The sequence below is a fragment of the Schistocerca gregaria genome, chromosome 3 (assembly GCF_023897955.1).
Source record: "Schistocerca gregaria isolate iqSchGreg1 chromosome 3, iqSchGreg1.2, whole genome shotgun sequence".
NCBI lineage: Eukaryota > Metazoa > Arthropoda > Insecta > Orthoptera > Acrididae > Schistocerca > Schistocerca gregaria.
The window spans coordinates 160,480,477-160,498,762 of record NC_064922.1 but is presented as its reverse complement, the minus strand read 5'-3'; the positions used below and the strand labels follow the sequence as shown (position 1 = coordinate 160,498,762).

At 41.1% G+C, this 18,286-nt stretch overlaps 1 protein-coding gene across 1 annotated transcript in view; it reads right to left on the bottom strand.

Moving 5' to 3' along the window:
- The window catches only part of LOC126354872 (rRNA N6-adenosine-methyltransferase ZCCHC4), an 84,230-nt gene that overhangs the window by 53,413 nt on the left and 12,531 nt on the right, over positions 1–18,286 (bottom strand). Inside the window, exon 4 of the mRNA XM_050004880.1 lies at positions 16,475–16,803. Within this exon, the coding sequence (XP_049860837.1) occupies positions 16,475–16,803 (329 nt within the window). The remainder of the gene's footprint in view (positions 1–16,474; positions 16,804–18,286) is intronic.

Here is an 18,286-nt window from a genome sequence, read left to right as displayed (position 1 = left end):
TTCTCCCTGTATTTTAATACCTACTACAAATTTTTCTTTTGTTTCCTTTACTGCTTGCTCAGTGGGGAGAGGCTACAACCCTGTCTCACTCCTTTCCCAACCACTGCTTCCCTTTCATGCCGCTCGACTCTTATGACTGCCGTCTGGATTCTGTACAAATTGTAAATAGCCTTTCAGTCCCTGTATTTTACCACTGCCACCTTTAGAATTTGAAAGAGAGTATTCCAGTCAACACTGACAAAAGCTTTCTCTAAGTCTACAAATGCTACAAACGTAGGTTTGCCTTTCCTTAATCTAGCTTCTAAGATAAGTCATAGGGTCAGTATTGCCTCGATCTCATTTTTGAGATGTTTGTATTCCTTTTTCCCTGCACTTTTATATTTTCTCCTTTCAGCGATTAAATTCACTATTTCTTCTGTTACCCAAGGATTTCTACTAGCCCTCGTCATTTTACCTACTTGATCCTCTGCTGCCTTCACTACTAAATCCCTCAGAGCTACCCATTCGTCTTCTACTGTATTTCTTTCCCCCATTACTGTCAATTGTTCCCTTATGCTTTCCCTGAAACTCTGTACAACCTCTGTTTCTTTCAGTTTATCCAGGTCCCATCTCCTTAAATTCCCACCTTTTTGCAATTTCTTCAGTTTTGATCTACAGTTCATAACGAATAGATTGTGGTCAGAGTCCACATCAGTCCCTGGAAATTTCTTACAATTTAAAATGTGGATCCTAAATCTCTGTCTTACCATTATATAATTATCTGATACCTGTTAGTATCTCCAGGATTCTTCCATGCATACAGTCTTCTTTTATGATTCTTGAACCAAGTGTTAGCTATGATTAACTTATGCTCTGTGCAAAATTCTACCAGACGGCTTCCTCTTTCATTTCTTAGCCCCAATCCATAATCACCTACTATGCTTCCTTCTCTCCCTTTTCCTATTGTCAAATTCCAGTCACCCATGACTATTAAATTTTCATCTCCTTTCACTAGCTGAATAATTTCTTTTATCTCATCATACATTTCTTCAATTTCTTCGTCATCTGCAGAGCTAGTTGGCATATAAACTTTTACTACTGTAGTAGGCATGGGCTTCGTGTCTATCTTGGCCAGTATAATACATTCACTATGCTGTTTGTAGTAGCTTACCCGCACTCCAATTTTTTCATTCATTATTAAACCTACTCCCGCATTACCCTTATTTGATTTTGTATTTATAACCCTGTATTCACCTGACCAGAAGTCTTGTTCCTCCTGCCACCGAACTTCACTAATTCCCACTATATCTAACTTTAACCTACCCATTTCCCTTTTTAAATTTTCTAACATACCTGCCCGATTAAGGGATCTGACATTCCATGCTCCAATCTGTAGAATGCCAGTTTTCTTTCTCCTGATAACGATGGCCTCTTGAGAAGTCCCCCCCGGAGATCCGAATGGGGGACTATTTTACCTCCGGAATATTTTACCCAAGAGGACGCCATCATCATTTAACCATCTAGTAAAGCTGCATGCCCTCGGGAAAAATTACGGCTGTAGTTTCCCCATGCTTTCAGCCGTTCACAGTACCAAAACAGCAAGACCGTTTTGGTTAATGTTACAAGGCCAGATCAGTCAATCATCTAGACTGTTGCCTCTGCAACTACCGAAAAGGCTGCTGCCCCCTCTTCAGGAACCACACGTTTGTCTGGCCTCTCAACAGATACCCCTCCGTTGTTGTTGCACCTACGGTACGGCTATCTGTATCGTTGAGGCACGCAAGCCTCCCCACCAACGGCAAGGTCCATGGTTCATGGGGGGGTGGGGGGGGTGGGGGGGGGGGGGGGGGGAGGGATGGATACATATATTTGACCTATTTATTATTCATTGTACGATGATGACACATCCTATTTCACTGTGAAATGAAACAGTGGTAGCATGATGGTCTTCTGAAGTGATAGTTACCTTAGCTGAAGGTTTAATTCTTAGTGGAGCAACAGAGTACTTTATCATTTTTTTGCCCTTTGTTTTTTCAACAGAGCTGCAGACAACCAGAACAACAATATTATGCAGTCCCCCCACAAAAAAAACTCTGCTTCCTTACAATTCTCGCCAAGTATGTGGTATCAGATTCAAAAGATCTTTGATAGTATGCGTTCAGGTATTTTTCATCAACTGGGAACCAATCAACATGAGAAAAATTACTTAGTAACTGGTACCAGCACTCCTGTGTGATAGTTATGAAAATGAAAAATGTATTAAATTGCTGAATGCACACTTCTTCCTATCTGCATTTTCCCTCTGAATACACCATGAAGTACATTACTGTGTGAAATCAAGTAATTTGTTAACAGAGCTTTTTCACATGTCCACTCTGACCACCATATTTTTACATTTTCAGGGTAGTTCTGAAATTTTACTTGTATATGACATAATACTACACATATAAATAGTCTGTTACGATATCGAATATGTTTATCATCTTACTGGTCCATGACAGTTTCGGCAAGTCAAAAGTTTCTGGCACTATTGTTCTGCAGTCATTAAGTTCTTGCTCCCTTCCCCACTAGGTAGCTTCAGAAATGCGAATCTATTAGAAAACCTTCCACACTACATAACTACAGAAACATGAACCTAATAGAAAACCTATTGTGACACTTTCGATAAGTTTGAGTTCTTCATGAATCCCGCCATGAATGTCAAAATCGGACAACTTTTCTGAAAGAGCATCACATAGTATTCACTCAGTTTATTGCACACATTTTCTATGAGGTCATTATACCATGTCATCTAGGGATCCAAGGTCTACTATCTGAAATGGTTCAAATGGCTCTAAACACTATGGGACTAAACATCTGAGGTCATCACTCCCCTAGACTTAGAACTACTTACACCTAACTAAAGTCCATCACACACATCCATGCCCAAGGCAGGATTTGAACTTGCGACTGTGGCAGCAGGGCAGTTCCGGACTGAAGCGCCTAGAACCACTCAGCCACAGCAGCCAGCTCTACCATCTCCAATTTCCTTGAAATTTGTACAGAATGTAGCTAATGGACCTATATAAACTTCTAACACATTTCAGCTCCATCTGTAACATGGTTTAGGTACTAGAGTCATTTACATTAGGCTCACTTTCTTCAGAACTTCTCAAGTTTGGCAAACAATTGTTCCTTGCCTAATAAAGCTATAATCCTGATACTTGTCATCCTGCCAGGACTTTTTGAGCTGCAGACAGAAATAACATAAATGATGGTCAAATAGCAACACTTGTGATACAATCTGCCTTCACACTTGTTGGAAAATGTTGATGCCAAAAATTTTCCCTCTCTTTTAAGAAGTAATAGGTAGGTAGTAAATAGCACTAGAATCATGATCATTTGTCAATGCACTGTCTGTCTATCTGTCAAACAATAGTTAATGATGAACTTTCCTACATAGTAGTCCACTATGATATCAATCTCTAAAATTACCAAAAGTTGCCCACATTTAACACCATGTATCTTAAAAGTGACACCTTTGACTTTATAATTGTTGCAACCACTTAAAAGGGTGCATTTCAACCTCTAAGAAACAGTTATTTTCATTTTGGTGTTGTTTCACATGACATGCAAAAAGGTGGATTGCATTTGTGATAAATAAATAATAATTATGTAAATATACATGTTAGTTTATGGTGGATTCTCAACTATCTGCTTGGGATGTATTTTACACACAGAGTGTGGACCTGCTGCACCTACAGTAACACACCACTCTGGATGTAATCCACAAAACTTTGAAAATTTGACTTCACGTCACACATTACCTATTCCTTGTTAAAATATGGGGAAAGTTGGTTGTAATAAATTTTTTCAGCAAGTTTAAAGAGAGAGAGAGAGTGCTGTAGCTACTTCTTTCTTAACTAATAGTTATTTCTGTATTCTGCACAAAAAATTGTCTCAGGATGGCAAGTTGCAGGATTGTAGCACTGTTAGGTCTTGAACAACAATTTGTTCCACTTCATTTTTTTTCAGTTCCAAAGAAATTTGACCTTGTGGAAACAGCTCTAATATCTGCACCAAGTAACAGATTGAGCTCAACTCTGCCAGAAGTTTATATGGCCCCCTTAGGTACTTTATGAACAAATTTCAACAGAAATGAAACTAGCTCAATTGGGAGCATTTTCAACAACTGGTCAATTGACAAAGGCTCATCCCTTGAAAACTTGCATAAAAAGAACATATAAATTTATATTTTCAAAAATAAGAATAATAGTGATACTGTGGAGTACAGGTCTTAGCAACTGAAAGGGAGCATACATGTAGTTGCCAGCACCTACTGTGTCAAAGGCACACTCCCAAACACAAAGTTTCACAGCCAGCTGAGAACTATTTCACAAATTTTTATGGTAACACTGACATGTCAGGAAATGAAATAACTACTGATTTTGTATTCAATCCTCAACCAGCCATAACTTTCAGTGCTGCCAGCTTGTGCAAATTGCCAGACTGAATTCTGAGGGTGGTCAGGTTTACTGTCATGTTATCAGTTCAGATTTATTCACTGTTGGGATCACCCCAATCCCAAGTTTGGTGTTTAAGACAGTAAATATGGCACGAAGTCTTACAAAGGAAAGGAGAGAATTACACGTATGAACGCGAAGATACAGGATTTTCCTACTAAGCAATAGTAAGGAGGTGGGTAGAGGGAAGGAGATTGTTGAGAAGAGAGCAATATGAAGCAAACTATAAATAAAATAATTTCTCTAGGACACTAACAACAGAACAGAGAAGCAGGCAGTATGTCTCCGCCCCCCCCCCCCAAATATATTGAAACATCTTTATGTTGGTACAGATGCACTTTTACAAGCAGATAATTCTTATTTTGGCTTGTACAGTGACATACTATTCCTTCGTAAGTGTTTGTATCATGCAGGAGACATAAAATTGCTGCCATCGAATGCCATTGCTATTTTAGCCAGTTATCTTATATTAGGAAATTAAGAGACATTTTGTATTAATGTTTACATGAGAAGAAAGGAATTAGTGCAGAGATCAATTTCATTATCTATAGAATCTGCAAGAGTAGAAGTCCAGGGGTTATTATGTACACTGAAATATTGAGTTGTATATGATAATGTGAACCCCAGACAGTGTTTGAAATTAATTCTGGCTTATCATGATTTAGTACAAATTTACTTATTTATTTATTTCTTCATAGGAAGAACTCAGATATATTCTGTAGAAGATGAAGCACTTCCGTCTAAGATAATATAGTACTTCAATATGAATCATGAATCATATTATTACTGCTAGCAGTCTCAGTAGGTGTCCATGGTTAACGGTGCACTTCCACATGTTCTGCTGAGTTGCTCTTCCCATTTTATGCAAAATATTTTCACAACCAACCCATCTGTGTTCTTCAGGTGCTGTGAGTTCTGAGTTCTGTTGTTATGTGCAGGTTTTCAGACATCTTTATTTTGATAGACTCTCCAATAATGCTGTTCCAGAAACAGTGTGTTTGCTCCATAATACTGGCCTCGTCATATTTCATTTCATGTTTTTATTCAATGCAGTGCTCGGTGACAGCTGATTTGCTAGGCTGTTTAGGTTGGATGTGATGCTGATGTCCCTTGTATCTCTCCTCGATTGTTCTGATAGTCTGCCCCATGTAAGACATGCCACCTTCACATGGAGTGTGGTACACATGCTGCTTTTGGAGACAAGACTGTCTTTAACTTTACAAAGAGTGAAATGAAAAGTAGTTGAAGGGAGTGAAATGCCATGTTCCCATATCCGTATACCAATCTTTCCAGGTGGTGGGCCAGCATAACATAGATAAGTGAGTTTTGCCTTCTCTCCCTTGCTTTCAGTCTCAACCTGATTTTCGGGTGTTCTTGATTTGGCTCCATCAACCATTCAAACTCATGACCAGAGAACCTGTTCCTCCAGAACAGTAAATGTAGATGTAGTAATTCTTCAGTGAGGCTCTCCTTGTCTGAAAGTCTTCATACTCTATGGGACCGAGCTTCCAGCATTGAATTTCTTTGTGATTTATGGTGATGGCTCGAGGCACAGACACACAGTTCAGTGGTATTTCTTTTGTTTTGTTTTGTTTGGTTTAGGACACAAAAACAACCAAGTTCATGAGAGACAATGTCATAAGCTTAGACCATCAAGAAGTAAAAGAACTTAAAAGTGACTACATATTAAGCCGAATCAAGCAGAAAGGTCCACAAAATGAAAAGTAGAGACAGCTGACGTCCCGAACCAAATATTAAATGTCATTAGCTATATTGTCATGGCAGAAAAAATGTAAAATGCAGTCGACAGCCTGTGCTTTGTTTGCCAAAACAGCCGACAATGCAGACAGCAAACATATATGAGAACATAAGTGGTTAAAAAAAGGGCATTTGGTCAGGAAATGGTGTGGTGTTAAAGGTTGACGACAATGGGCACAAAGTGTGGGCAGTCACCACTTAACAAATGGTAATGGCTAAATCGACAATGCCCAATACTCAACCTAGCTATAACAATCTTGCGGCAAGTAGGCCAAGATGAGGTCGGCCAAGCTGCTGGGACAGGTTTAATTCTCCGGAGCTTGTCCCCATGAAGAGAATACCAGTGGTGATGCCAAAATAACACCACCTGCCAAAAGATGGCAAGATGGAGATCATCCAAAAGGATCGAAGAGCTAGTGAATAGAGGTAGAGGTAGGAGAGCAGCCTTGGCAGTAGCGTCAGCAGCCTCATTTCCCGTCAGACCAACATGACCCCTAAACAGTGAGCAAATGGAAGGTTTCTTGGATGTGCTGCATTAAGGGATGGACTGTGGACTGCATACAGAGGCTCTGAAAGGGCACTGAGAGAACAGGAGCATATGACACAATTAAAATGCCAGTGTCGCCAGATGTATTGGGTGGCCTGGTCGAGGGCAAAGAGCTCCGCTGTAAATATTGAGCAAATTTCTGTGAGCCAATACCAAAAATAGTTGGTGTCAATGGCAAAGGCACACGCGACACCATGGCCAGTCTTAGAGCCATCATTCTGCATGAAGGTGCTGTCACTTTGTTGCATGCAAAGGTCAAGAAACTTACTGCAATAGACCAACCCACAGTAGTTTCCTAGTGAATGAACACAGGCCGCTTCCCGAAGCTAAGGTGGTGAAGGGTTCACACCCATTGGGAACGTGTGAGATAGCATGGAGTAAAACTGCTGGAGTAGGAGCCGAAAGCAAACTTCACGAGGTAATAGAGAAGACTTGCAGTCAAAAAAAGGAGGCGTAGAATGGGTGGCTAGGCATGGCAGACAAACGGCATGCATATCTGTCAAGGAGAACATCACGCCAGTATGACTGTGGCAGTTCAGCAGCTTCTGCAAAGAGATTCTCAACCAGGCTAGCGCAAAAGGCACAAATGACCAAACGGATTTCACAATGGTGGATTGTATTAAGATGACATAAGATGGACAGACATGCAGATGAATAAATGAAACACCCATAGTCTAAGTTTCGAATGGACAAGGTATCAGTACAAATGAAGGAGAGTGGTCCAATCCACTCCCCAAAAAGGACAACTTAGAAGACATAGGACACTGGGAGACTGGATACAGTGTGTGGCCAGGTAAGAGACATAGGAGGACCAAGAAAGTTTTCCATCAAGCATGAGTGTCGGGAATTTCATAGTTTCAGTGAACAGAACAGCTGCAGGACCAAGATGTAAAGAAGGTGGAAGAAACCGATTGTGCTGCCAGAAATTCATTCAAACTGTTTTGTCAATAGAAAAGTGAAAGGCACTGTTGATACTCCACTAGTAAAGATGATCAAGACATCGCTCAAGATGCTGCTCAAGGAGAGAAGTCCATCAAGAACTGCAATAGATCACAAAGTCATCCATGAAAAGGGAGCTACAGGTGCCTGGTGAGGAAACAGGCCATAACAGGGTTAACGGCTATAGCAAAGAGGATGACACTTAGGACGGAATCTTGAGGTACCCCGTTCCCCTGGAAGAAGGTGTTCGACAAAGCCCGAACCCACTCACACCTCAAAATCGCAGTCCTTTAAAAATTCCTGGAGGAAACAGGACAGGTGGCCTTGGAAGTCCCACATGTATAGGGTACAGTGGGGCCAGTCCTCCAGCACGTGTTGTACACTTTCTCCAGATAAAAAATCAGTCACAGTCTGGTATTTCTGCAGAAAACCATTCATGAAATGGGTTGACAAAGTAATGAGATGATAAACAGCAGAATAGCATGTGACCTAATCTTTAAAGTTTAACCAGTTTCAGAGTTATGACTTATAGTAATGTTTTGAAGTATAAGGACACTTGATTTTAAACTTTTTTAGCACACAACTTTCGTACTATAGTCAAATTTAGTGCTAATTATTGTAATGTTATGAGAACTATCTAATGTATTTATTTATAATGTAATGACTATTATTTGCCATTAGTGTTAAACATTTTTTGTCTTAGACTTCAGTCAGAAGAAAAAGTAAGTGTACTAAAGTAGGGTATTTTTGTCTGATTTTTTCATGTACTGTGGTGGAGGAGAACCACCTCCAAGGGAACTGATAGCCGTGCATTTGCTTGCTAACTGCCACTTGGACCTGTTGAAGGCATGGGCAACTTGGTGAGAGAGTGTGGAAAAGCTCATTAAACGTGTGAAAGTGCTTGTGGAAAATATTAATAGAAGTGAAATTTTCTGTCTATTGCAACCTATGAGGATTTATTATTTGAAGCAAGACAGGACTTTTATCAAATTATATGTACCTTTAAATGTAATCTTCGCTTACCCAAAAAGAACATCACTTATGATGAAGAAGCCGAATTTTTGTTAAAAGTATAACTTGTTGATATTTTATGTAAATATACAATACACTGCATGTAATTATTTTGTAAGTGGATTTTAATATGGTCAGTTCACATAAGTATAAATCTGAAAAAAAATCATATGTACTGTAGTTTTGATAAGATTTCTTATGTAATATTTTTTGTGTGTAGATTTTAAACCCAATTTCTAGAGTCACTTGTGGTTATGAATTGCCCAGTTAGCCATTTGCAATATCTATTTGCTCAGTCAAATGAGGGGGTCATATGACTAAGCAAGCTGAGATATTTTTACTTCCCCTCTTGTTTTACCATCTGCCTCCTTAAATTCATTCTTTTTACTTTTAACTATTCACCATTAACATACGTAAATATAATCTCCATTTTCATAAAAGAGAAGTTTTACAGAGTATAACACCAGATATAATTTAGTGCTTAGTTTTATGTATGTAATTGGTTTTCTAATTTATTTTAAGTATTCCTGGTTAGTATCTTTTGTTGTAGGGTGAAACCATTAATGGTTTTGTAACTTAAATTCTATTGTCGATGTATAAACAAATAAAAATTCTGTGCTAATTACAAACATTTGGAAGACGAAATACTAGTAATATTAAAGTATCTATTTGGCTATATTCAAAAACATGCAAGCAAAGCCAGCCCTTAATTAATGCCAAAGTAATTAACAGTTTTGTCAAAAGTATTGTTTGTGTAACTACACTCCTGGAAATTGAAATAAGAACACCGTGAATTCATTGTCCCAGGGAGGGGAAACTTTATTGACACATTCCTGGGGTCAGATACATCACATGATCACACTGACAGAACCACAGGCACATAGACACAGGCAACAGAGCATGCACAATGTCGACACTAGTACAGTGTATATCCACCTTTCGCAGCAATGCAGGCTGCTATTCTCCCATGGAGACGATCGTAGAGATGCTGGATGTAGTCCTGTGGAACGGCTTGCCATGCCATATCCACCTGGCGCCTCAGTTGGACCAGCGTTCGTGCTGGACGTGCAGACCGCGTGAGACGATGCTTCATCCAGTCCCAAACATGCTCAATGGGGGACAGATCCGGAGATCTTGCTGGCCAGGGTAGTTGACTTACACCTTCTAGAGCATGTTGGGTGGCACGGGATACATGCGGACGTGCATTGTCCTGTTGGAAAAGCAAGTTCCCTTGCCGGTCTAGGAATGGTAGAACGATGGGTTCGATGACGGTTTGGATGTACCGTGCACTATTCAGTGTCCCCTCGACGATCACCAGAGGTGTACGGCCAGTGTAGGAGATCGCTCCCCACACCATGATGCCGGGTGTTGGCCCTGTGTGCCTCGGTCGTATGCAGTCCTGATTGTGGCGCTCACCTGCACGGCGCCAAACACGCATACGACCATCATTTCCACCAAGGCAGAAGCGACTCTCATCGCTGAAGACGACACGTCTCCATTTGTCCCTCCATTCACGCCTGTCGCGACACCACTGGAGGCGGGTTGCACAATGTTGGGGCGCGAGCGGAAGACGGCCTAACGGTGTGCGGGACCGTAGCCCAGCTTCATGGAGATGGTTGCGAATGGTCGTCGCCGATACCCCAGGAGCAACAGTGTCCCTAATTTGCTGGGAAGTGGCGGTGCGGTCCCCTACGGCACTGCGTAGGATCCTACGGTCTTGGCGTGCATCCGTGTGTCTCTGCGGTCCGGTCCCAGGTCGACGGGCACGTGCACCTTCCGCCAACCACTGGCGACAACATCGATGTACTGTGGAGACCTCACGCCCCACGTGTTGAGCAGTTCGGCGGTACGTCCACCTGGCCTCCCGCATGCCCACTATACGCCCTCGCTCAAAGTCCGTCAACTGCACATACGGTTCACATCCACACTGTCGCGGCATGCTACCAGTGTTAAAGACTGCGATGGAGCTCCGTATGCCATGGCAAACTGGCTGACACTGACGGCGGCGGTGCACAAATGCTGCGCAGCTAGCGCCATTCGACGGCCAACACCGCGGTTCCTGGTGTGTCTGCTGTGCCGTGCGTGTGATCATTGCTTGTACAGCCCTCTCGCAGTGTCCGGAGCAAGTATGGTGGGTCTGACACACCGGTGTCAATGTGTTCTTCTTTCCATTTCCAGGAGTGTATATATGTTAATTTCATGACTTAAACAAATAATTTGGCCTAACTATTGCAGTAGAAGAAACTGTTAAAAAGACACAATTTTTCGATGTATTCAGTTAACTGAATGAAGTAAGTTTCAATTGTAATTTCTGTAAATTTAACTTCGAAAAATGTGTAGTTTCAGTACTTATTATTGTGATGATATACAAGGGCCTGATTTTTGGTCACAAGACAGTCAGTCCACGGCTGAGTTTCAGACGAGAAACCTGTGCTGGTTAGAACAACAACAATGCTTCAACTTAACTGTGGAATAAGTGTTAAATAATTACGCCATGTGTAAAAACAATGACAGTGTCTCCTCCATACGTACCTTCCTACTCTTCAAGAACTGCTAACTTTGTGGTTAGGTTTTTACTGCTCATCACTGGACACATATGACTGTGTAACATTGGGGGTTGTGAAAAGTGAAAGTAAAAGACTGTGAAACGCAAATGTGCATCTGTCGGCTACATCATTTACAGTAGACGTACTGCATGTCCACCCCCTATTTCTTCAGTCAGTACGTCGACACCGAGGACATCAAACGAAGAGATAAACAAGCAGGTGAACTGCTACAGGTACACCAAAATCCACATTGTGCAGCAGTTAGTGGATTTGAGACTCGAGACACCATACTGACCGACCATGAATTACAGCTCCATCACCTTGGAAACACAGCTGGTGAGAGAAATGGGGTGTTAGCTAGAAGGAACCTGTTTGTCCATAATGGGCTTAGGTATGTGTATGACAGTGGTTTCATGCCAGTGTCTGGGAAACGTACCATCTGCCCAAATGCAACTGTACATATGAAGGAGAAAGTGCATGCCCGGAAGAGAAAAGTGGTGCAACATCTGAAATATCAACATTGTCTGGCCCTGGGGCGGAAGATCAGGATGAATTGAGAACATAAACTAGCTCCCTCATAGTGAAAGCGGTATTGCAGCACTCACAGTTCTGAGAGGATAAGGTTATCATCCGAGCCTCCTCCATTCATTTACAAGGAAGAAAAGAAGGGTGGCAGTGGATGGAGCTCAAAATCTCCGCAAAATAACAGCACAAGGTGTTGGAGATATCAAGAGGATCCACAATGATGTCACCTGCCACGGTCAGGCTGGGAACTGGGGAACAGACCTTGGTCGCAGAACGTTGACAGAGGTTTCCCCACACCACACAAGTGAATGAAATCCAGCTAGCTCTTTTCCTATCGAAAAGAATGCGACAATGCTACGCATGCAACTGTTTATGTCGAATACGGTGTGCCATTGTAGGATGCAGTTACAAATGCAGAGATCACATCTCTACCTGTGAATTGTGTCGCGGCACGCGTCAGTCCACCAGAGGACCAGGACATTGTACAATAAAGATGATGGATGAGGTATGGAACGTTCTGCGGCAGTAAAAATGACTTTCATCACAACTTGAGAAATGTTTGTCAAAGGTTGCCAGGGAGGAATAAAGCCTCCAATTGACCTCAGAAAGCTTCGAATTGGGTTTACACATAAGTAGGGTAGGAGTCAGCAAATGAGAGCACACAGGAAGTGGTCGCTTGAGTACATGTCAGAGAGAATGAACCACTCGAGACAATGAGGGAGCTGGGCAGTGCGGAACAAGAGTTCCTAATTGGAATAGGTGTGTATGGAGTCTGAAAGTAACATGGGTGTTCCAGTGAGGTTGAGTTGATTGAGAGGGTCAGCCAAGAGGGGACATCTCAGACAGGTTCACAGGTTCTGGAAGATCCTCAAAGGGGATGGTGTGCATTTAAGTCAATGAGCAAGAGAAGGGGCTGAAAGAGTTGATCAATAAGTAGGAGGAAGTCTGCCCAGTTAACACCAAATGACGGAGAAATGCAGGCATTGCAAACAGAAAAGCTGACACGAGGTAGGCTAACGCGGACTTCATCAGCTTGCAGCCGAGTGTTCAGCAACATTTATAGCAACACATCAGGTTTGGAATGTACAGTCGGACTGTGATGACTTCACAGCCCGCTTTGATCTTCAATGGAAGCACTACTTGATCGAACTTGAGAAAAAGAGAGTGTGTAGGCATTAATGTTGCTTCAACTTTTTTCATTGGCCAATGGGCAGTGATCAGAGAGGTACGTCTGGATTCCTCCCTCAGTCAGACCATCAAGCAGCTTAGTGTAAACAACACCTTGCATAGAATTCAGCATTTGATGAGCCTCAACACAAACAGTGTAGCTGTGGAGGACTGAAGTTGCCAGCAGTTGTTGGGCTTGAAAATCACAATTGGTCTCCAAAACCACAGTTTCATTATGTAAACCAGAGCAAGATTTCACAAGGCCTGCAACTGCATTCAGCACCTATCTGAGTAATAAATGGATTAATAGTATCAAAGGACTGACCTCCTTCAGTAAGTGATACCACGAGGAATCGAGGTGCAGCTGGGTGATTCTTTGAATCTTTAGCCTCATTTTGTTTATGTTTAGTAAATGTAGACTGAGATGGTGATTACCTCATTGCAAGAAAATCCCCACAATTTCCAGAGTCTCCAATGATGCGCTCCTTCCAACTGCCCCCTCCCCCCCCCCCCCCCCCCCCCCTCAGAGAGGGGCTCACCCACCTTAGCCATCCTGGAGTCAGGACTGTACCAGAGGGTACTTACTAACCTTACCTGTAGAGCCAGGACTGGGAATTATGCGTTACCCAGTCACCTGTTACACGTCAAACTCATGGGCCACCCTTCAGGAGTGCACATGATGGAAGGAGAAATGAAGGGGAAACTAAAATGCCGAAATGGAGGAAGGATAGGAGACGGAGAATGGGGGGGAGGGGGGGGGGGCGAAGGCTGACAGACTGTTCTGATATTGGGCTATTAAAACTTCAGAATACATTCCCAAAAACATCGTGGAATAGCTGGAGGATAGAGAAGCAGCACAGAAAGGGAAAGGGTGCTGTAAAGGCTGCGGCCCCATGGTAGCCAAGCACAAACTCACTACAGAGTTGTGAACACCTTGGGGGGAGATCAGTGGTGTGTAGGTTTTCAGACTACAACATGACTCAGGAATCCTTCTATTAACACCAGAAAAGGTAATTGGTACTTTTTCTGGCAGCCCATTGTGAATTTTATATTATGATGAGTAGAGTTTAAACATTCCAGTAACTCTTGAAACTTGTCCACTCCTTATGGTCATACTGCAAACGTGTTGTCCATGGTTTCAACTTGACGGATTCTAGAGCCTTTACTTCAAAGTTTTCCATATGTAGATTCATCTTGACAGGCAATAACGAACTACCCATCGCTGCACCATCTGGTTTTTCACAATACTTTCCAACAACAGGAAATAAGTTAATGTTAGAATGTGACTAAAAAGCTGCATGAAACAATCTTAAAACTTTTCTGTACTTATTTCCAATGAGGTCACATTGAAAGTGACGATAGTAGTCATATCCTGGAGCTGCAATTGACTGAAGTGGAGTACAAATTTGACAGTGTTACAGATATGGTATTCATATTTCACAACAAATTCTTCCTCTCGATTAAATGACTCTTGCCACTGAGTCAGGCTTGCCACCTAACATCATTAAGAGTCTAAGACACGAGCAACAGTGCCACCACAACTAAGTGGCCTTCCTAAGGTACACAAGGAAGAAATTCCTCTAATACTTGTGCACCTACATATCAGCTCTCAAAATATCTGTAACACATTCTCAGGGAATCTGTGGAAAAGTGTGAAACCACATACATAGTCCATTGCTGCCAGTCATGGTTAATATATGCATGGAACACTTTGAAGCATAGGCACTACACTCCACCAAGTTGAAACCAACATGTTTCTATTGGTATGCAAACAACACATTTGTAGTATGGCAACATGGAGCAGAAAAGCTTCAGAGTTCCTGCAACATTTAACCTCTCTCCATCATAATATAAATTTCACAACGGAACTTGATAAAGATGAAAAACTACCTTTCCTCAGTATTAATAAAGAGAAGAATTGATGGATCCCTATGTCACAACGTACATAGAAATCATACACACACTGATCTCTATCTCCATGCCTCAAGCTGTCACCATCAGGCACAAAAAATATTTCATGCAATAGACTCTGGTCCATTGAGCTCAAACACTTTCAGACAACGATAGCCTCGGAAAAGAAATACACCACCTATGAATAGTGTTCTGAAGGAATGGTTACTCAGAACATTAAATTGAACTGACAATGCAGGGAAACCCAAGAATGCCTGCACAAGAGGTTGAGACTGAGATCAAGGAAGACAAGCCACATATTGCTTACTTCTTTGTGCTGGCTCAATATCTGGAAAGATCTATAGTCTCCTATGGAAATATGGTATCCGTTGTATTCCATTCCTTCAACTACGATAAAAGGTATTTTTTGTAATGTTAAAGATGGTCCAGGTCTCAAAAAGCCATGTGAATATGCCACGTCTTACATGGGGAAGACTAGTGTAACAGTCGAGGAAAGAAGGAAAAAAAACTCAGTGACGCACCTGACTAAAGCAGCCAACAAATCAGATTTCACCGGGCACCACCTCTTATATAATCATGAAATGAAATACAATGAGACCAGTACTGTAGCGCAAAAGCCAAGTTTTTGGGATAGCATAATTAAGGAGTCTATGAAACAGAAAACATTATAAACACGGATGGGGTTTCAATTCAAATAATGCTTGGGGTCCGGCAGTCAATTTATTAAACTACTGCCAGCCATCACATCAACCAGAGCTGGACAATGCTGAGAAAATTTGAATTTCATGGAATATTTGTGAGAGCTGCAAAAACCAAAAGAACATAAAAAGGCGTAGTGAGCATCAGGAACTGAAGTCGGCTACAAATAGCAGTGTAAAACCAACAATAGTTCACAACCTGACTGAAGTCCAAGGAGCAAGTACACGAAACAGTAAAACTCACAGAACCTATAGGAGAAAGCTGTGTTGGTAGTTGAAATATTGTGCATGAATGCAAACAACTCAGCAGAACACACAGAAGCACAGGACCAAAACACTGTGTTGCAAAAGCTTGAGAGATAACAAAGGTAGTGGTGTCAATGAATTCATAACAATCCATAAAACTAATGTTGCCGGTACATTTTTATGCAAATATGATTGCATAAACACAGCAATACTAAAATGGTTAACAGTTTAGGTCTCTTATTATAGCTCTTAAATAAAGTTTTGCTTTTGCTTCTTGTAAGATTACTACTTCCAATCTGTGAATCACATGGACTGATTCTGAGCATGCTCTTTACACTATGTGTATGGTGCCATATCCTTGTCTCTAACGCAAGTATTTCTTTCCCTCTGCCCCATTACATATTAATGAAATGTTTCCGTCATCAGATCTGTGGGCAAACACTTGAATTATCACAGATAATGGAAATTAATGAGAATTATGTAACTGTGTAAAATCATTGTCTCTGTCCATACTCCACATTATCAGTCATTGCTGATGAATGAATTCAAAACAAGTAACAACAAATCATTCAAGGACAACACTTACTTCAGCAAAAACCATAAATTACCTTTATGGTGAAGATACAATTTCTGTTGATGACCCACCTCAGATGGGTGTGTAAAATGGTGAAAGGTTATGTTGGCCGTAACTTCATGATGACGGTGACCCTGTTCCTCAGTACCAAGTACAAAACATTCACAAGAATGACAGTAATCCACTTTCTTTTTCTTCTTTAGCAATTTAACAACTTTCTGACGCAAAATATCAATATTGCTTGCAGGTTCCAATTTTTCTCGTTCAGCAGCGCAAGATAAAAGATGTGCCGCACTAACTTCAGTCCCATGCTGAATGAAATACGGACACAACTTTCTATCTCTGCATGCGGAACAAGCATAGAACTTCCTGTTCTTTTGTGCAAATAGCAGCATTGGACCTGAAAAGGAAACATAAATAGTACTGGTTTCATAGAATAATCCTGAAAATGCTAAGAACATATAAATGTCTACCATCAACTCTTCTGATATCAATTGGAAGTAATACACTTTTCACAACTCACATACGGTACATAACTCTTCCAACTAATAGTATACGAGGTTTGGTTTGTGGGGCACTGAACTGCGCAGTCATCAGCACCCATACCAAGTCCCAATTTTTACACAACCCAATTTTTTCACATAGGCCAATGTAGTCACTGTCATAAATGATGATGACAACACAAACACCCAGCCCCAGGCAGAGAAAACTTCCCAACTTCAGGGAATCAAACCTGGGACCCCATGATCCAGGGGCAGCAACACTAGCCACTAGACCACAGGCTGTGGAGCAACTAACTGTAGATAAAGTGTTAAGTGAACAAAACAAACTGAAAAAGAGAAATAAATTTATCATGAAGCTTTAACAAACAAACAAAAACAGCAGCTTATAAACCACTAAGCAGTTCACCATTAAATACATCTGCTATTAAATTTTATTTTGATAATATTTTACAAAACTCCATCACTCAAAATGAGGAAGCACTTAGGATAAAGAAGAAGAATCCCCTTGTCAGGTAACTAACCTTAATTGCGGTTACTGAGGTTTTAATTTCTTGTAAAACAGATGTACATATAGGTGCTTAAAATAATTTAAAATAACCAAGATGACTCTGAAGGCATTCAGTTTCAGTCAACACACATTTACTGTCACAGAACACTTTAATGGTCATCAGAATGCTGATAAGAAGTTTCATTATCTGCATTACTAAACCACTATGCCAGAAACAGGTACCAGTTGCAAGTTAACTATCTAATTGCTTCCAGAGATAGCAAAAATTTGATTTTCAATTCTCTGCATGATTACTGACTGAATTTAAAAACTTACATTTCTGTTATAACCTACTCATTAAGAGGTATAATGTTATGTTAAAAGTTTGACACAATAAGACAAGCATAACTGTTAGAAACTGTGAGCTTTCTTGAAACAGGTCAACTCGTGGAGCCCAAATAACCATACTGTATTCATCCAGTATTTGTGAATGAGGGCATTTCCAACAACTTTACAAATTATTTCAAACTTTAATGAAACTTTTCCTCACCGACAACCCTACAAAACGATGAAAGGGAAGAAGTTCATCACTTACTACTACACTGTTCATGCAGTTTAACTTCAGCATCAGGCATGATGTTTTAATTTACTGTTTCTTTACCACTAACTCTATTCAGCACTAAACATATCTGCAAAACGGTATCACTGCACAACACATACACTATGTAATCAAAAGTATCCAGACGCCTGGCTGAAAATGACTTACAAGTTTGTGGCGCCCTCCATCAGCAATGCTGAAAAGCAATATGGTGTTGGCCCACCCTTAGCCTTGATGACAGTTTCCCCTCACACAGGCTTACATTCAATCAGGTGATGGAAAGTTTCTTGGGGAA